General features: G+C 39.2%; 1 protein-coding gene across 1 annotated transcript in view; it reads left to right on the plus strand.

The window, feature by feature from the left end:
• The window catches only part of itfg1 (integrin alpha FG-GAP repeat containing 1), a 114,551-nt gene that overhangs the window by 40,363 nt on the left and 52,433 nt on the right, over positions 1-21,755 (plus strand). Inside the window, exons 9-10 of the mRNA XM_058630204.1 lie at positions 2,166-2,260; positions 13,912-14,063. Coding sequence (XP_058486187.1) covers positions 2,166-2,260; positions 13,912-14,063 — 247 coding nt within the window. The remainder of the gene's footprint in view (positions 1-2,165; positions 2,261-13,911; positions 14,064-21,755) is intronic.

Genomic DNA, 21,755 nt, shown 5'->3' on the forward strand with positions numbered 1-21,755 from the left:
AACACATCTACAATGCTAAATATTTTTAAACGGTGCACTTGATGTTTCAGGTTGTTTCCATTATGCGCATAGTAATGCAGCTAATTTGTTTCCATTTGCCTCATGTAATTGTAACACTCTTTGCTTCTAACCAGTACAGACTATTCTGCGTTAGGTATTTGCAGCAGCCATAGCTTCTATTTGTATGTGTGCAAGCTGTTGTTTCATTTGAAATGTAAATAGAATGGGGGGGTTCACTAACTAGTCTTGAATGAATGAATGAATAGTATTGCACATCATTAAAATGGAGGGATTTACTTTCAAAAGTAAATCTCTTCACTTTTGAATCTTAATTTCTTTGGGAGGAATCATTTTAAATATGTTCATTATCCACTGGCTTCAAGAGTGTCTGGACATGAGTGCATCTACCTTTTTAAAACAAGCGTATCATATTTGTGTGTGATTTAAAAATAGACTCGTAGATATAAGAGTTTGTTGATTTATTATCTTCTGCAGTGTATCTCATTATCTTCCTCACTTTTTCCCTCCTCTTTCTGCCGCTTGCGTAGTTTCCCCTGACAGCTGCATTCAGTTCCTCTTCCTCTTCCTTCCGCTGTCTGTCATTCATCATCAGTGTCTATCAGCTCTTCGCGTCCACATGGCACAAACATCTGTTTGGGAGTGTTGTACTTGCCCATTTGTGTGACGAGACTCCTGGAAGCTGTTTCACCTCTTTATGTCTGATTTACATGCGTGCCCCTGAGCATGAGTGTATATTTTTTTTTAATATAAACTACAGCCACATCTCTAAAGCTGTGAAGCACACTGAATACCAGCCACTCAAATGTTCAGTGCACGATATGTAACTTTTCTGGAAAAGTTGCAGGTTAAAGGAACCTTAGTTTCAGAGTGGACAATAAACCCAATGTGTGTAATTATTTAAATGTAAATTTTTTTGTCACTCTTTGGTCATTCATTCTTTATTAGTTAAAACCTACATGGAAAATAAATAAATAATAACAAGTGTAATACTATACACAATCTAAACTGTATGTAATCAGAATGTATATACAATTTGGGCCTGTTATGAACAAAGTATGTATTTTTAAGGGATTTCACATAAGGGACTAATTGTTTCACAGTCAGCAACAACAATACAATACAAATGAAAAAAGCAAAAAAAAGCAACATATAACCGAATTGCTGTCACAATAAATAGTTTAAGAGGCTGATTTTAGCACTGATATGAATGTATTACCCATTATAAGTGTATAATTGCTTTAAAATAAATACTATTTCAATACGCGATACAGTGTCCACGACACCAATAATATCACATTGCAACGAAAGTGCGTAACGTCTCTGATATCTTATCGTTCTCTGCCATTATCCCGCTGTAAACTCCCTCTTCTTCAGCCAGGTTACTTCCACCTAAGTTTCCCTCGTCCATTTGAGCAGCGCCACCGAGAGGAGATAGGGAATGTTTACTTTAGAGCACCTTCATTTGTTAATTAAAATATTGATATTTGCCCTGGCATATCAATTATCATATTGCATGAGGAAGGACGACAATATATCACCAAATCGATATTTTTATATGTAGAGTGGGCCATCCTCTAACCAAGCCGGTGGCTTAGTTTCCATCTCCTCCAGTACACGTGCCTTCACAGTGAGTGAATGACGTGTAATAGAAAGAAACGTGCTGCATACACTGCTTATGTGTGCATAATGTGAAGCTGAACCCGGTGCTCTGCTATCTTTGTGCGATAAAGAGCTGCCGTTTCGATTTTGGGAGGCTTTGTCCCCGTTTCTACATCAGATGTGAAGCCTCAACGTCTAGACAGGATCATGATAATTAATAGTGATGGAAATCAGTGGAGAAAATCACACTTCAAGTCAACTGACATTATTTAAAGGCATCAAAGAGACAAGTGCTGCTTGGATGTGTGTTTGCTCATAGCAAACAAGCAGGTGTTCCTATGATCCAACTCACACTTGGAAGAAAAAGAGAGAAAAAAAAAACAGAAGCAATTTTCTTTGTGTCAGAAACTGTGCTGTGCTCAAAGTCAACTGTGAAAATATGAGAATAGCACAGTTTTAGTAAACAAAAGATCTGGCTTCCCACTGGTTCAATTCACCACTGTTGTTTTTCAGTCGAAATCTGTGTCTGTGTCTGTGTCTGGCAGATGGTGATGGCTACCAGGACCACCTTCTCCCCGTGTGTTTGGAGAAGACCTGTCAACACAGTGCCATCTACTTGGCCAAGTCCGGCTCACAAGAGGTAAATAAAGCACACACACACACACACACACAAGTTATTATATAAGTGTATTTTCTACACCATATCTTTTTTATGTATCACTCTTCAATGAGCTGGTCTACTTTTTTTCTGTTGTTATTATTATATATATGCACAAATAGAAGAAAAATAATTTTAAAGACTAGTATTTACCACCTCTTATTTTCTGCATAATACACACTTTTTATCAATTAGTCAAGAAAAAGATCTACGGCTTGATTTTGAAAACGACCCGCCTATCGCCCTATGTTAACTGAGCTTGGCACAGCTCCCCCCCGCGACCCTCGTGTGGAGGATAAAGCGGTAGAAGATGAATGATGGAGTCACATATTCTGCATGTCCAGACGAAACACGAAACGGCTGCTTTTGTCGTTACTTCTTGACTAAGTTTCCCAAATAACGCCTTATGTCAGGTTTTTTTTCTTGGTGGAGCACCCCCTTCTTCACGTTCATTAATACTTATAGGACTTATAAACCCTGTCAACGGTGGCTCCATTTTGAAGCCAGAGCCACAGTTTTGCTGTTCAACGATTGGCTATTTCAGGAAGGCATTAAACATAGATTTTGCTTGCAAAGACTTTGTGGCTGATCCAGTGAGCACTGAAGTGTTTGCAGAGCTGTGCAAGATGGAAGTGACAGATATTCACACACACACACACAGTCCCGTCCGATTATTGTACACATAGAGAAATATTTAATGTATGTGCAACTTCAAACATGTTCTTGGTCTTACACTCAAATCAACACACATACTATCTACTCCACCACCTCCACCGCCTACGTACAGTACCATCTTGTGTGATTTTCCTTTTATTTTTTTCCCACTTGCATCCTACCAGTTGGCAGGAGACCCAGCTCCTTTTTTCTTCCTTCCTCTGCCACCAAAGAACTTGCTTCCATTTTTTTTTTTCTTTCAGTCCAAAATAGAAATATTACAGGCTTATCTGCATGTCCGCCCCCATACACACGCATGTGCTCTCAGATGCACGCTTTGGAGATGCGCACAAGCGCACACTCCCTATGGACATGTCTTCTTTTGTTTGCCCGTCAGCAACAAAAAAAAAAAAAAATGATTGAAGGAAGGGAGTGTGAGAAAGGGGCAGAGGGGTGTACAGGCACTGATGGTTAAAGTGAACACATGTTGTCTTGTGGGCTGTTGTATGTGTTTGAGAGACAGTCATCACTGTCGGAGAAGGAGACAGGCGGAGAGGGAAGGGTGGGCAGAGCAGAGACTAAAACACAGCGCTTGTGCTTTTGTGGAATGGTGATAACGTTGTACAGTTGTAAAGACAACCTACCTTAACACCACTCACACACACACACACACAGTTTATATGCTTATCTACATCACAGTAATGTGATCGCATCAGCTCATCATTACTTACACAGTTGCAGAGCCATAATTATGCTTGATCTCACATCCTGTGCATGTTAGTGTGTGGGTGTGTGTGTGTGTGGGTGTGTGTGTGTGTGTGGCTCAGTTACAGTGGCTCCCTTGCGATGTTAATGTTGCAGCTAGTCAGCAGATGTCGTCCCTAGAGGCACCTGCCCACCAACAATGATGGAGGAAATAGAGGGAGAGAGGGGGAATGGAAAAGAAGGGGGGAATGGAAAGACAAAGAGTACATCCTTTCGCAAAGGAGGAGAGTGAGGAAGGGACAAAGAGGATGCGGAGGGAAAGGACAATTGGAGAAGTGAGGGCAAAATAAATGTCATTGTCCTTTCATCGCTGCTTTGAGATCAGACAGACGGAGATCAGACAGACGGAGAAGCAGAGAAGAGCAGTGGAGAGTGAAGAAGTATACAGGCAGAGATGTAGCGAAATGCCTTTGGGTGTGCATGGGATTCCCGCTGAGCTGAAACTAGCGTGTGTCTGTAGTTCATCTGCAAACAGCAATTCATTCTGCAGTCTCAGCCATTGCTCTGCTCCTACCTCTGCAGCAGCTCCAGGGCCTTTAGTTCACCATAATGGAGAACACCGCGGGAGGCTCCCAGCACCTCTCTGCTTCATTCTCTTTCCTCATAGACACACAGATTACATTTATTGCGCCCTGAACCTCGCTTTTTATGCTCCTCATGTTCCGTACCGTAAATGGATAAATGGATATTATTGCGGACAGCGGTGTTGTAATGTGTCTGTGGGAGTTATATCAGTCAAGAAAAATGTAGTAAAGAAATCCCCGCAAAAAATGTATAGACCTCATGATAATCAGAGAGCACGTTCTCTTGCGAATGCGTGGCTCACTTCTAGTTTAACGCTGGAATATTTATGTGGTTGAGCTGAGTGATTTATCACATCTTTCAAACTTTTAATGAGTTTTACAGTTTATAGATGGATCTCTTTGATCTGTTCTAATCAAATTATCAACCACGAGAATTTACGTTAGTGCCAAGACGTTATATGAAACCTCCCAGGAAGACAAACCCGCACTCGTAGTCATTTGTTCCTTCTGCTGTTACATTGTTAAATGCAGAGCCCAGTTAACTTGTGGTTAAGGGCGATGGGCTTTATTTATTGAACTTATTTATGTTGCGTTTTTAATATAGTGCTTAGTACGGTCTTCCACATGCCACGTAGTGTTTCCTCATGCGTTCTGGATTTGTGTTTCGGTGAATGGTTGTGTGTGCAGTGGTGAAACTGTGGAAACTGAATTGCCCTAAGAGGATAAATAAAGTTATCTGCAGAATAGCCCCTCCCCGCCCCTCTTCACAAACAAGCATACTTCATATTATTTTCTGTGCAAAGTGGTAATCACATATAAAGCGTATTAATAATCAGTTGTCTGCAGAATGCATAAATACTATTATATTATTACATTTGTACTATTGTACATGCTATTATGTTATTATATGAGGACATGCTCACCTTAATAAACTTAATGTATGGTAAACAATCGGTCAGATTACCCTTATCTGCCCCATTCTCTCAGCAAGTTTGCAGCAGCACATTATATGACATGGGCTCTGTGGCAAACGTGAAGACAAAAGCAAATCATTGTTCATGAAGACATGTCCTTAATGTCACAGCAAGGCCTGATATAATACGTTGTCTGATCACCATGTTTCCATTTATTGTGCTTTGTGTCTGTTTCAGTGGCAACAAACGGAACTCTTTTAAATACATCTGTTTTTGGTTGCATATTTCTGTGTATGCATATTTATTCTCTTGATAAGTGCTACTTTGCACAAATGCAAAACACTCATACTGTCCTCATAAAGACCAAGCCAGATGCCTACTGTCGCTGCCCACGCAGTGTCAGGACAGCTTCCCCCAGTCATCCAAGTCAGTCAGTGATCAGAGAGGTGACACTGACAGCAGGTAACCGTGTCCCCATCCTGTCCAGCTGACACAAGGACATATGGTCTCACTTCATCTCTGGCTGTGACTCTTGACTGTCCTTTTTCCGAGACAGATTGTTGCCTTGTGTCCACCTGGAAATTAAATTTAACGTTTATTATTCATTATATTCATTCTTGATAAATCCTTGTGCTGATCTGAACTGCACATCGTTAATTCAGATGGAGTGAACCAAAGTGACTAGCTTGGTTTAATGAGCTGCCAAGCAGCTAGACTTGAACACGGACTGATTAGCAGTCTGCTGAAACAAATATGCTGTTGGATATTTACAACACATGCTTCACAACAAGTTTGATGTAAGGAGCAAACAGTAGACAGCTGGAGTGGGGAAACAGAGGTGTCATTCGAAGGAATTGTTTAACTTTGTAGGGAATATTCGCAGCTAGATGACAAGTCAGCACGGGATTAATATAGCTTGTCAAAAATGATTGCACTCACAAAACTCCATGTATTACTAATAACTCTGAAGTCAGTCCCGAGTTAGGCTGAATGATTTGGGTAAAAGATCTAATTGCAGTTTTTCAGAAGCAGTTTGGTGGTAGCAGTTTGATTTGCCATGTTTTTTTTTTAATTCAAACTTGATTTCAATATTCACTCTGTAATACTTTGTAGTACTCCTAACCCTATTCTACAACTGAGAAACGGTTGTATATATATATATATATATATACACACGTTCTCCTGTGTGGGAGCATTTCGGATTTACTGTAACCTATGATGACAGCGGCAAAAAGTTGGTGGACAAAACTGTAACTGCATGCAAGCACTGCACAACGTGCGTTACTTATGCTAGCGGCAACACTTTAAATATGCTACCGCATCTGCGGAGACATCACCCCAGTGTGACGCTCGACAACACAAGGAAGAGCGAGTCCCCGCAGCATTTAAACAGGCACTTGGTGAGAAGTCAGACAGGGCAAAAGCCATAAGTAAAGCAATGGGGGTGTTTATAGCGAAAGATGTGCAGCCTTATGTCGTGGTGGAGGATGCAGGATTTCAGCATATGATTAAAGTACTTGAGCCGCGGTATGATATTCCATCCCGCCGTCACTTCGGCAACACAGTAATTCCTGAACTTTATGAAGAGACACGACGACAAATTGTCAAAGAATTGTCCGAAACAGCTTACGTGGCTCTTACTACAGATGGATGGACCTCCAGGGCCACTGAAAGTTTTCTAACTGTGACTGCTCATTACATTAATTCGGAGTGGAAGATGAAAAGCTCCGTTTTGCAGACCTGCCAACTTTATGAAAGCCACACAAGTGAGCATCTTTCTGAAGCACTGACACAAGCAGTGACAGAATGGAATGGAAACTAGAATAAAAATATAAACGTGTAAATGCAGCTATGTCTGTCCTCTTACTGTTTCAAAATCTCTGGATTGTTACAATGATGTGCTTTATCCCTAATCAAGAAGCCTCATTATTTCAGTTTTTGCATGATTGCATGGCATGTCCTTAAGAATATCTGATAAAAAAAATATATATATTATTAGGCTATAGATCTGATACATGATATTTTTAGAGTATAAAAAAAGAAAAAAAAAACACCCAAACAGAAAACTGTCACTCCAAAACCGTGATATGAACCGAACCGTGGATTTTGTGTACTGTTCCACCCCTAATAGATAGATATACATATATATCTATAACTATATATGTGTATATATATATATATATATGTATAGAGAGAGATAGATATATATGTATGTAAATCAATATCATATATCATATTCAATGCTATGATCAATCAGCCCATGATTATAGCAAGACAAACTAAACCGCTCTTTTGCATGTGCTCTTCCCACCCACTAGTCATTTCAAACCCATGCTGTCTTTCAACTCTGGTTATAATGTGAAGAGTGTTATAGTCATTTGAAGCCTTTGCTTCATTAAGTGCTTGTCCCCCCCCCCCCCCCCCCCCCCCCCTTCCTATTTTATCACGTGGACAGCCTTGTTGTCTGTCAGTGTTGCAGCACCTCCCCACATTACAGTGCAAACTACCAAGCTACCTCCTCCCACCTTCACCGCGGGCCGCCTGCATTTTAATTTCTTGGCCTAATGAAGCGGGAGCTCTCTCCAGCAAGTTGAATCAATGGGAGTCTCTGAGCGTGCTGTGGCTTTTTTCACTTTAGTCATCATTGAAGTCAGGAGAATGATTTTGTGTTGGGGTTCTGTTTTGGTGCCCCTTCTGGTTTTTATGTTTGTTTACGCTTACGTACGTGGTTTGTGTGTGGAACACGTACCACAATGAACTGTCTGCACACACACTGTGTTTTCCTGATGTTTGGTAAAAAAAAAAGAAAGAAAAAAAAAGCCATTTGGATGCGGGATCCCTTAACAACCATTAATGGTGTCAGATTACCACTTCAGTACAAATCCCATCATTGTCTTCATCTCAGTTACTCCATTAAACTAGGTCATTTGGACCTATGCAGTTAACACTCAACCAGAGAGTCGTTCAATTCCCTACTCAATATGTTAATATGTTGACATTTGAATGAATGTCAGGTCCAAACTCAGTTTAGAAAGAGAGACATTTGGACACATTAATGTATTATTAAAGTACTCTAATACTACTAATAATAATGATAATAATTATTCTGTAGTCCCAGGCAAGAAGTAACATGATTTGTTGAAGTTTGAAGTTGGGTTTTCCTTTTAGCCTCTCAAATATGAAATTATTTGAACGGATTACAAATCTTAAATATCCTCATGCGCACCCATATATTTTCCCTTAAAGTCCCCCCCTGCGCGAGACTGCTGAGCAATAAAAATAAAACACAGAGTAAACACTCTGCTTTGCATTACTGCTCTCCTCCTCTGCTCAAATGGAAAAGACTTATCTCATGTCTTTTTTTTATCGTCTGCTTTTGTTCTGCCGTATGTTCACGCAGTATCATCATTGCTTGGGATTGTCACCGGGTTATAATTGACGGAGACAATCAAGTTTCTTTACAAGGAAGCAATATAATCTATCAATTACAGCGAGACAGCCATGATAATGGATTCTTGAAGTTTGCGGCTTAATCTTGTTCTGCTTAATTAAGCGAGTGTCTATTATATGTTTGCATATGCATGAAGGTGTGCACATGTATGATATGATCATCCGCTGTCTCTCACAGTCAAAGGACTGCTCTAATGCGGCGGATTCTGTTTCAAAGGTGTGCAATAACTCCCATTTGTCAATATCTCCACATCCTTCTCCATATAAGGCTGTGCCACGTCGCCATCATTATACAGTGCATCCAGTGCCGTCCACGGCACACCAAAATGAAAAAGAGAGCATAGAAATGTTTTTAACCGAAAACTTTAAAGATTCTGTGCATGTTTGTGTGTCTTTATTTTGGCCTTTTTTTTCTTTTTTACTGCATTTTCCATGCTCTTCCTCTGTCCACTCTAATCAGCATTAGAAAAAAAAAAAGGCAACAGACAGTTCATTGATTGCCTGAGGGTAAACAGCAGCACAGTAGACTGCTGATAAGGCTGACGGCAGCAAAGGCCTCGCTCTGTCCTGAGAGAAAACGTCATAGCGACTCGGAGCACAGACCAAAGGACTCCAATTAAAAGATAACTCACCAGAGAATCCATGTGCTGTTTGGAATAAGGAGACAAAATGATTCAAGATGTGGCTGCTGTCGGAAAATGTGACCACCTGTTCGATGGGAATAATTGCTGACTTGGGAACTAATTTATAGTTAATATTTATTAGCACAGTTTCACCATTCAAACTTGAAGGGCATATGTATTATTATTATTATTATCATCATTATTAATTATTATGTATGGCATTTTATATTAAAGAGTTACTGGATTTTCGATTTGAAGCAAATTGGGATTACCAGTGTTCTCTCCTTAACTAATGAGCTGTCACTCATTTTAGGTGAAGACTTTTACAAATATGTCAGCAGAAATTCCCAATTTTTCTTTCCTATCAGTCCCATCTCCCAGTTCCCTCTCTCTCTCTCCACGCCTCGCCTCGTTCTTTACTTCAAACTTAATAAAGTTAACAGATTAACACATTTCCCCCCCCTGGCAATTTTTTAACCATGGTTTCACCCCTATCGGAGTGTACAAAGGAAAGTGTGCCTACAGTATATCTTGCACTGTGTTTACTGGCAGCAGCCTTTTATCGCTCTCTCTCTTTCCATCCCACTGTATGGCAGGCAGTCAGCCTGTCAAAGTACAATGCCTTCAACAGCCATTTAACCAATCTTGACTGAGCAGCATTGAATTAAATCTCCAAGTTTTGATTCCAAGTTTCCTACAGAGGTCGTGGTTGGTCGGGTCTGTATGTAGAAAGCATAATTACTTGTCAATATACCTCGATCAGTTCAACAGTCACTTCCTGACCAAATTTAAGTCAACCAGCAGGAAAGGTTCTTCTGCCTGCTTTACAAATACTAGATTTTTCCATCAAGCTAAAGCACAACAAAGTTTTCTGATTCAGACCAAAAAATTATTATATAGCAAATTATTTGGAACGGCAAAAAGCAGCATTCTTCTTCAGTTGTGACATCAGCTTACTCCCCCATCCATGGGATAATCCACCCTTTTCCATCCCCAAACTCTGTCCTTGACTGGATCCAATTCTGAGGTTCCCAAAAGCGACAATCGCCTCACCCCTGGTGTGACTTCAAACGTTGTCCATGGATACCACAAACAGGGCTGTTGACGATGACCATCCCTTGACAGGGGGCCACTGAGGCATTCCCTCGTTAGCATTACCTTCACTACTACCACCGCTATATCTGCCACACTTACCTCTACATCACTGCCTCTGTTTGCATAGTCTGCGCTGTTGGTTTGGAGGTAACTAAGATCAACAACATCACAGCTTGAGTAATACATTTCAGACTGATTAATAATAGACTGTGATTGTCTTTCTCAGACGTGCCACTCTTATTAAGAGCTATTAGTGGCAGTTCTGGTCACTGTCTCTCCAGTGACTCCCCTCTGCACCTGCTCTCTCTATTTAACATTCATGAATAATTTAAATCTCCAGCATCTGGCCATGCACATCTCTAGGATACACACACACAGCTCTGTATCCATAGCTTTAAAACTACATGGGATATTAAATTGATTCGCATTCATTTCCTTGATACTCTAACTTGTTTCAAGACACCAATGCAACCATTTGTTGTATTCATTATTCTTTATTAGTTACGTATCTCATATATAACTGTGTGTCACTTATAAATAATTGAAATGATCTTTCGTAATTTCTTTACCCTTTAATGTAATGTAATGTAATGTACAATGTATAATACATGACCAGGTGTTGAAAGAGGCTGCCAGTGTGTTTGAATGCAGGCAAAGACACTCTGTGCTATGTGATTTGAATGTTGTTGAGGATGAATTTCATTTTCTGCTCCACTGCCTTAGGTACACCGAGCAGTGGAAAAAGTCTAGGGAAAGAACCTTGATTCATTTTGGCTGATATCTGATTGCAATGAGATCTATGCCTGAGCCAGATTAATAGAAAATGTGTGGGAAGAGAATATTGTATCTCAGTAATGATGACTTTCCGTGTTGCTGTGTCTTTTTGTAGAACTACAAATGTCAATGTCTATATTGTGAGATGGTGGCCCCTTATGGGCTGGACACTATTGAGTGCATGACACTTCAACACAAAACAAATCAATCAATATACATGTATGAATAAATACTTATATGTTTGAATGTGAAGGTGCTTAAAAGCCCTGGATCTTCTCATAGATATTAAGCTTTAGTCGTCATATTAAATGTACTTGTTGTTTAGCTGTTTGAATTTGGTCTCACTGGCATGTGTGGAGCTGGAGCACCATATTTTATTTGAATTCTATATTTATGTGCGTGTTGACGTGCATGTAGAAGAAGCAAAACAAGTAGACCATTTTAACAGTTGCCTTGAGTAACACAAACTTAGCAGAAAACCTTGTTCAAGTAGGTCTCAGTTAATACTTTATCTATGTTCATTTTATGTGACACATTTTTGGAAACATGTATATTGTTTTTGCAGTACTCACAGTGGCCCAGAAACATGCTAAAACATGCTAAAGGCCATGTGTATTTGGTAACAAAAATACATGTTTTTTTACTACATCATCAATAATGTAAAATAATGATTAAGTCTCTGAACACCTAATTGAATTATTCCCATTTTGGAATTGAGTGTCTATTATTTAGTGAGCAGTGAAGAAATGAACAAGGCATTGATTTTGCACATGGCACAATACAGTAGTATGTGCCAAGAGCTGGAATTAAACTCTGTAGCACTGAAACAAAAACAAAAGCTTCATTTGTACCAACCTGAACACCCAGTCTTCCCATACCCAAAATCACAATTTCCCCGCTGGGATTAATAAAGTATTCAAATTCTGTTCTGAACATTTTGTGCTACCTAGGAATGAACACTTTTTTGGGGCGTAAATTAGGAATGATAATGCTCTCTCTCTCTCTGTGTCTCTTTGTATATGATCCACAGCAAATCTGGATAACAACTCATTGAATTGGCATTACTGCAAACAGAGAGACTTTCAATCCTGTCACTGGTTGGAACTCTAATATAATAATTAAGTCACTGGGAATATACGAGCAGTTACAGTAAACCTTTCCTGGGCCAAGTGAAATTGAAAGGAATAATTCTCCGATTTGCAATTAGCTTATTACTAAAATAATAGTATTTTTGAAAAATTGTGCTTCCCAACCTCAGTTTTCAAAACAGTGTCCGCCATCTTTGCTAACAGTTGCGCTAACAGGACCATGTGTCACTGGTGGGCACGTAGAGAAAAGACTGAAGATATTTCTCAACTCAGTGGAAACTGAGGTTGGGAAGCACAGTGTTTTTCAAAAATACTACCCCTATTCTAGTAATACAAAGCTAAATGCAAATAAGTGACGTATTCCTTTAATAGCTCAGTTTCTTGTCACACTTGCCCGTATTTTGTGCAGTTCTTGAAGAAAGAGTGGCAGGGAAAGGTATTATAATGCTAATGGTGAGAGTGAAGGCTTAGGGTGTTTGAGAAACAATACACCTGCTTGGTGAAATAGCATTTATATTAAATGTGAGGCGATAATGGGCGCAGTGAGGATTTTTAAAGTGCAGTCTCCAGTGGACTGTTTGTTTATAAAAAGTTCACTGTGTGCACCTCTTTACCTCGACTGTTTCCCATTGTGTTGGGATGTAGCATTAAAACAAGACCGCCTTGGGGGCCCCATTACCCCAACAACTTAATCATCGAAATGAGATAGATATGTCATGTTAATGTCTGGTGAAAAGGTCTTCCTCAGTATTTCTATTCACGTGAAAAGCAAAGTTGCAGTGCTATGATCCGCCGTTATGCAGTTTATTATTAGATCTAGATCATTTCTTTTATTCACTTTTGTTGAGTTCTGATGAGCTCAATGGTTTATTTTTTTAGTCATCCCCACCAACAAAATAAGTTTCTAAATATAGGATTCATAAGTCAATCTTGAAGTGAAGAATAGTTCAGAGGGTATAATCAGTTTTTGACATTAAAGTATAATGTTGTCTTCTTTTTGTGACATTGACCTGAAACTTAAACTTCAGGCTTTAACAGGTGTGCCATTCACCCTGTTGTAAGTTGATATACCCTCAAAATAATCTTGAAGACATTATTTGAAGGTTGGAATTCTACTTTGTGATGCTTTAAGCTATTATCAGACTTTATTTTCAACAAATCTTTGATCATTCTGAGCAGTGAACTCCTTAAACTGATCCAATTGAGACCTTGAGAGTGGAGCAGAATTGGAAGGCTCTAAATTCACCGACCACCAAATCTCTTAAGAGGTGGTAGGCTACACACTCTTTTCCCCCACGCCGAGGCTCATTCTTTAATTCATAACCATGTCGATTTCAGATTCATTTACCCCATTATCAGCTAATGTGGTTAGTTTATTTCTTTTTCCATTCTTCCATAGTTGTTGAGGGAAAAATGGGAAATTATTGGTTTCTCAAACTGTTAAGTAAGTCAGTACTTAAGGAAGTACTTGGCTTCTATTTAGAAATGAAGAATATGTGATTATACTGTATGTTACACATTGCTATTAGAATTGATTTTATTGTGACGTGAATGTAAAGACATGTATGACAGTGTCGGTGTGAAAATGAACCTGTAGGCATACAGTGTGTACAAAATTAAATGAATTAAGTGACGTCGTGCTAATGGTGTGGTGCATCTTCCTGCCCTTTGTTTTCATTATTGTTCTGTCCAGTGGTTTACTTGTCAATTCTGATTCAAATATTTGGGTGTTTGGTGCTGTTGCAGTGGGTACCAGTACTGATGGATTTCCAGCAGAGGGACACAACTTGGAGCTTTGTACTTGGGAAACCCAACCAACCTCTGACCCTGCACCTTGGTGACTACAACTTGGATGGCTTCCCTGATGCTCTAGTGATCCTCCGCAACACCAGTGGCAGGCAAGCGAAAAACACAAACACACAGAAGCCACTTGATGTTTTGTCTCAGAACTACTGAAATGGGGGCCATGTTTGTTGATGGGGTGACTGTCATTTTGGCTTATACTCATAACAAGTTAGCGCAAGAGCCTTGTTTAAGATTCTGTAGTGTTTAGTCCATGAATTAAGTATTGCTTAAATTAAGATAATCCTTACTTTGCTGGGACTCCCTTGGAATCATATCAAGTTATGTCTCAGAACCCCGTTTAAACTAATCATGTCGCACACAGTATTGTCAGCATATGCAGGTTGAGGGCCTTCATATGCAATATGTGGAATACAGTTACATATAAACACATTTTCATGCATTATTACCCCGGCATCAGGAAACTAATACCATAAGAATCATCAGATTTCATGCAAGTTTTTTTTTTTTTTTTTTTTTCCAATTATCACGAAGTCACACATAATTTGTAACCTACATTGGAATTTGTCGTGCAACATTCACATTTTGATGAGATTATACTATAGTATCCCAGAAGAACACAACATTGAATTGATTGGAACCTCATAACTTATACAGCATAATGGCTTTATGCAAATCTGTTAAGCTTTCAAAAGTATAAATGTTTCCCTGAGATGACAAGCAAGGAGGGTGGATTTACTCATTGAGTTATTGTGAAATTGCTCTACAAGTTGACACATTATTATGGTAGGGAAAAAAAAAACATGTCTCCATTACTATCAGTTTCTCCATTTATCCTCTACTTTCATAGTTTAAATTTACCAGGCTAAAATAATGAATAAAATATGATGATATTTTAATGCCAATACACATTAGATACACAAATACTTAATATTTACTAATTAACCTACCATTTTGGATTTTTAGATTTTAGACAACCCCTAAACCTTCTCATTGATAATCCATTAGATAATAGTCATTATATAAATAGATGTCCTTGGCAACAGAATATAGTAGTTTTGATCTGACACTGAGAAATCAGTGTGACATCATTACCATCCAGTTTACCAGAGCACTAAGTGTGACTGAAAACAGCTAAGGTAAGTGTGTTCTTCAGTGTATGGACATGACAAGTGTGATAAGCCAGCCCATTTAAAAATCATTATAGCATGTGCTAGGACATAAGCACTTGGACACTTGTGTGTGTGTGAGTATATGTGTGTGTTTTGAAAGACCTGTGCAGATTATCTTGCCCCAGAAATGAAGATAAGATAGTTGAAAGGGTCAAGGCTGGGATTGTCGATGCATACTGATTGTTCTGGTTTGTGTATATGTGTTTATGCATATCTTAGAGAGTGCTTGTTCTGTCAGAAATAGTAAGATGAGCTTCAAAAGACTCACACAAACATGTACATTTGAACCCTTACCCGTCTAGGCTCTACATAATCACCAGTAAGTCCTGTCCAGCTTAACTCTTTGTGCTCACCCTCATCTGGAAATGACTTCTGTCTCACCAGCTTTAATCACAAAAGCTATAGCCTCTCTATTTCTTCCATCTCTTTTCTTAATTTCCTTCTCATTTTAAGCCTGAGCATTGTAATCCGGTACTCAACCATAGTCTTTATGACAGCACTCTTTATGAAGTCACATCATCGGCATATGGAGAAATGAGTGGATGAAAGGTTGGAAAGAAGAATAGTTTTAAAAGTTTGAGAGGTTTTGATTCATTCTGCATTGAACCCCTGACACTGTGAAACCAGACATCATAACTACCACTGTGTGCCATAGCAAGGCCCATAAACTACAAATTGTGATTTGACTGCGGACTTCTTTGGTGTAGAGAGTAGTCGACTGGTGTAGTGGTCCCCACATGTCACTCTGCTCTACCACAATCAATATCACCAAGGATGTGTTTGAGTGTTGAGAATGAGTCAATTTTGTTCAGACATTTTATAAAATACGTTTTGTCTAGTTACCTGTTTTGGATGCAGCAAAAATCTACAGTCTTTTTCACCAAATGCTCTCTGCTTAGCATATAATTTACAGCCCTATTTTACTCTTACTCCCTCTCCATCGTTCTCCTTCCTCCCCTCTCTTCCCTCTCCATCTCTTCCTCCTTGTCCTTCCAACTGGTTATTTATAGCTGCTTTTCAGATTCAAGTCCTGCTAGTTGGTGTAACCATCCCAGCAAAACAAATGCAGTGTTCAAAATGGGAAGGCAAAAGGAAAGAGGGTTCGAGATGAGATTAATATTGTGGAATTGATGTAACATAATAGAGAGTTGGGAGGTCATTTGTAGACACATTTTGTGATATAGCTGAGGCGTTTCTGGCACAGCTTGGACAACTGTGGACTGATGTCACTATGATGTGATGTGGCACAGCTGTGTCGAGATGCATGATGATTTTTTTGACCGCAGGAAGGAAAAACAACGAGATGGTTACTTCTTCAGAACATTGGATCTTAACAGTCTCTCCGCCGTAGGTCTCTCCCACAAGCTATTGAGTGGTAATCCGTAAAATCTGCTGGGGACAGAGGTTGACCTGTCCTGTTAATGGTGTTTGATTACAGCAGCTGCAGGTGTGTGGTGATAAGGGCATCCTCATTTTCTGTCGTTTATGCTGCAGTTTACACATTTAGAACATTGTTATGTTGTTGTTCCCGATTGGTTATTGATGAAATATGGAGAGGTCGAAATGTTCTGCAAAGCCAATGTATCAATCCGTTTTATTTTCAAGCGTTGGAACCGGTGAGTGAGTGAGTGACTTTGCATCTGTGTGTGTGCACATATTTTGTGCATGCATGTGTGTCAGCATTTTTGTGTTATGTTTGTCATTTCTATTTAGATAGAAATGGCATCTTCTGATAGAAATCTGAAGCACACATCCACCACCAAATAAATTGTTAAAAAAGGAAAAAACCTAGCCAGCAATAAGCTTTGACTCAAATCCCATAGAAAAGCTTTTTGAAGAGAAATGCGATTACACTCAAGAGCAATCACGTTTTTTTTTTGTTGTTGGTTTGTTTGTATTTTTTTCCCCACTGTGGCGTCCATGTTCTGATTAAAAGGCACATGGGTCAGCTTTAATGTGTGATCTGCTTAAGGCGACATGGATATAATTACATGCATGAACGTGTCAGATGAATATATTTCTCAAGCATTTGGGGAAAAAAAAGCAGCCAGATCACCTTCCACACAACCTCACTGCAAACCACATCAGCACTCCTCCCGATCAGAGGCTTTTAGAAAGCCAAGCTGTTATCATTTACAGTGACCTATAACCTCGGCAGATGACCACCAGTCAGATGAGACCATGAAATCCCAAGGGACTGTACCACTCATAGAGACGATGGTTTAACACTCTTTCACTGAGCCTGCTCACAGACTTATTTGTAAAGGAATCTGCAGTACGTAGACTCAGTTTTAATGTAAATGACTTGTTCTTCACTCTACATTATGTTTTGGTATTAAAAAAATACAAAAGGGATATTTTCCTTAATTTTCTGTCGATTTTCTGCGTCAGCTCTTGGCATAACTTCATCCCTATTTATTTGACTTTTTAAATGTTAGAAGTGTTTGAGACAATGAGCAATTCATTGAATGCTTGTCTTACATTTCAGCAGGCATGTCTTGTTGTCTTTTAAAGGCTGAATGGTCTAATCGAATTTAAACACTCGAGAATTTCCCTTTTCGATTGTTGGCTTAATATTTGCATAGACTGTGGAAACAGCAAAATTTAAAAGCTCGAAAAATTTGATTCCAATGAGACGTTTTTATCAAACAAATCCAAGACCTTTTTCTTTATTACGCAAATGTCATAGTATATTTTTGTTAGAAAAGCTGAGTCTCCTTTGGAATATCCTCCTTTACAGACACCAGACCCTGGGAACTTAAGGACATTTTGCATCAAATATTTTCAACAGCATTTTTTCCCCCACCTGCTCAGATATGGCTGGGGGACACCAAAGGGCGCCTTCAGGCTGAGTATAAGAAGGATTTAGTTTCTGTTGTTTTGTTTTGTAGATTTAAGTTTGTTTGGTCTGTGTGCTGTGATATTTCCAGAGATGCAAAATGAATTGACAGCAACAGCAGAAAATGCTATCCTTGTACATACAGCATTAACATTGTATGTATTTTTTTAATAATGCATAATTCTCTAATGGATTTAGCACTTGACCATCCACTTTTTCTGTGTGTGGGCGGTGAGGTCCACGGTTATTCTCATTCTGTTGTTTAGCTCACGTCAAGATTTAAAGGTCACTTGTGTGTGCGTTCAGATATGGAGAGATTCAGATATCAGTCGACTTTCCCACTGTTCTTTGCTGTTGTAGTTGTATAAGCGCTAAAATCTCCTCTGGTCATAGAGTGTGTGGCATATTATTGTGTTTGTATAATAGAGCATAGCGTGGGTGGTGGGTAACAGCACTAACGGTCTTCCTCTTCCTCGTTTAGCTCTTTAAACTGACTCTTACATACCGATCAGACCTTATCACCCACCTCTGGGCTTTCACTTCTGATTAAACGCCATCTATTACACATAATATAAACAGATCTTAACTGTTTGAGAAGACACCTGCAATAAGAGAGAGAATGCCGTGAGGTCCAGGGACACTGATATTTGTCTGGATTTCTCCCTGCAATAGCGTTACTCCCAAAGAACTTCTGTGTGACACATGGTTAGATGAGATGGCACTTGTATATGTGGCATGCTCAAAAGGATTTCTTGTTTACGTGACAATGTAAAGAAATCTCAACACAATGTGTCCACTGTGTCTTGACACATTGTGTCCAAATGTGTATTATGCCTCAGCAAAAGCTCTTTGTTCGAGGACTCGCGTTGTACGTGGTGAGACATTTTGCAAAATTGGCCCCATGCCATTTACAAATGTGACCCAGAATTCTCAAATCGTGCAGCAAAGTACTGACCATCTACCTCATTGTGCAAGAGCAGACACACAAGAGAGCAATCAGACCTTTTCTTTCTCGTGTTTTTCCCTCCATATATTTTGGTTGCATCAAGTCCACAGTGTTTGTCTGAAAACCACTGGATGTACTCTCTCCATGGAAACACAAAACTACCACCCTTCAGCACAGAGATAATAGCCCGTTTTTTGCCCTCCCATTTATTTTTAAAATTAATTAAATCTTCCTTGTTAGTGTTTAGGGCTCTCTGAGGGATTGGGCTTGAAAGGGATGGTGCATTTACAGTATTTGTGTCAGAGAGAACGGGACAGGGAGACGATGTTGTTGTGTTGCCAAGGTGATGTGACAGTATAGTAATGTGTGCAGAATGCTGCACAGAGTTAGTGAGGATGTCCAAATGTACACATTTGAGGTTCTAGTCAGTTTTTATATAATTGTATTGGTTTTGTTTTGAGAAACACGCTATTATACAACATCGGGGACTACTTTTCCAACCTCAGTGCACACTTAGCAAAATCCCCAGATATTGGAATAATAGGTCTTTGTTTCTTTGTTTTCGCACATAATTGCTTTTCTTTCCACGTTGCTTTAATTTTTTTTTCAGCGAATAAAACATAACAATAGCGGATGTTTCCACCGGAGAAAAAGAAACCAGAAGGAGAAATGACTAGATTAATATATTATGCGTTTGTCATTGCAGGCCATGAACTCATCCAGACAGATTAATGAGTACGCACCATAAACATTTTGTGCAAGTATAACTGATGTCGTCCTCCTCTTCCTCTTTCTTTGCTGCTGCCGCTGCTGTTCTGTGTCGTGCAGCTTTGCACAAGAAGTTTTAGATTTATTATTGCATTGTTGCTTTGTTACTGAACTCGGGGAATTTTTATGAATTTTGGGATGAGACACTGACAATGGGCACCACACAGTGTACTGTATACTAGAGGTTATGGACAATTTCTGCCCTTTTTTTTTTTAAATAATCCCCATTTGACCAATGAATGTTTGGTCCCTTTTGTTTTTGTTCTTTCCAACTGTGGCATATTAGTGAATGAGGTCTGATGTATCTTGCAGACGTTACATATATAGAGTTTACATAATTCAACTAAATGAACAAATACAGCCCCCAAAAATGGAGGCCTGCTAGCAGTAAATTCCATCAAGAGTAAATTCCATCCATCCATTAGCGCTAACACTTAAACTTTGTCAGTAACAGGCCGTAACTCCACTACTTCTGCTCTTCAAACAGGATTTGTACTCTGCGTTTCATTATTATTCATCCAGTATTCATCCAGGAAACAAATAGACAGGAATTTTAATCAATGGATTAAGATAGTGTATAGTAGACAACAAGTACTTAAATCAGTATGATTACTTGCCACCACCCCTTGCTAAACCTTGTGGCCAGTTTTTAAAACTGTCCATTGGAATAAATTAATATTGTATCCACTCAGAAATTGATTTAGGTGTCAGAGTTGATCAGAAATGCATTCATGTTTTCAAGGATAGCTGCCAAGTTTTTGTCTGTTTGGTTTGTCAGTTGGAACCACTAACAGGGCTCTATTGGCATAAAAAAAATGCTGAGCAAGTAAAAAAAACAATTTAATAAAAAGATTTATTTTGTGCTATGAAATAAATGGGTTCAAGACAAAACAGAATCAGTATAGATGCAGCTCTAGTAAATGTGATGATGGTAAACTGTGCCTTTGCAGTTAGATTCATATGTGCTTTTTAGAGCACATCATATGAAATTACTTCTCTCTGACTGCTGCACAGCTCTGATCACTGCTGTGCTCATGTCATGCAGTTCAGAGCCCTGGAGCCCCAACTCAGACCTGCCAACCAGTGCAGATCTGTTCCAAATGTATTAATAGTAAACTTGTTCATGTCCAAATTCCAGCAAATATTAACTAACAGCGTTTCCCTTGTGTGCATGTCATTCAACTAGCAACCTGTCCAGGGTGTTCCCCGCCTTTCGCCCTGTCTCAGGTGGGATTTGCTCCACCACCCCCGCGACACTCATGTGAGCAATAAAGCGGGAGACAATGAATGAGTGAACAATAACATCAGTCCTCTCTTCAGCCCTTGTGTTATTCAAAACACCCGTGGATGATGACAAGAATGGTCAAAAAAGCAAAGACAATAACCCAGCTCCTCATGGTTACCATCATCTCTTTTTACATTGTAAATAAGGCAGGATGTGAGATGAGTTGGCTACAGCGATAAGATATAAATTGGATCTTAATGTGGACACTAAAGATGCAGGTTAATAGATATGGTCTGCATTTTAGTACCAGGTGTAAATGGAGTCTAATAAACCTGATGAAAAAAAATGCTTTTGGTAGCCAAGAACAGCATTAGCAAACAGTCGGTGACGCTTTTAATCCACTTAGAAAAAAGTACATCCAATTTGGCCTTAATTTACCTCGTTCTGTGTTTTTATTTGGGCATGAAGAACAGAACGTGGCATCGTTTTGTTTTGTTAAAGCAAAGCATCATACATTGTTCTGCCACAAATGAGGGGGAGACAATTAAAATGAAACAGCGTGATGCCACACCGCACCACAGCATTGCAGGTTATGCTGAGTCGTAGAAAAGATGCGCTTCATTGCAGTTACTGGTCATCGTTCACTTCAGTTTGTCAGTTTAGAACAGGGGTCTCCAACCAAACAAAGTCAATGAGCTCATTTTGAACATTTACAAAATGTTAGTTTCCACAAGTCACCTTTTGCAATAAACATTACAAAAATAGTATGCAGTTCACCTGCATGTGCATTTATTATTTATGTGCATAGTATATCTCACGCACTATTGAATTAACATA

This window comes from Solea solea, chromosome 5 (genome assembly GCF_958295425.1).
Source record: "Solea solea chromosome 5, fSolSol10.1, whole genome shotgun sequence".
Lineage (NCBI taxonomy): Eukaryota > Metazoa > Chordata > Actinopteri > Pleuronectiformes > Soleidae > Solea > Solea solea.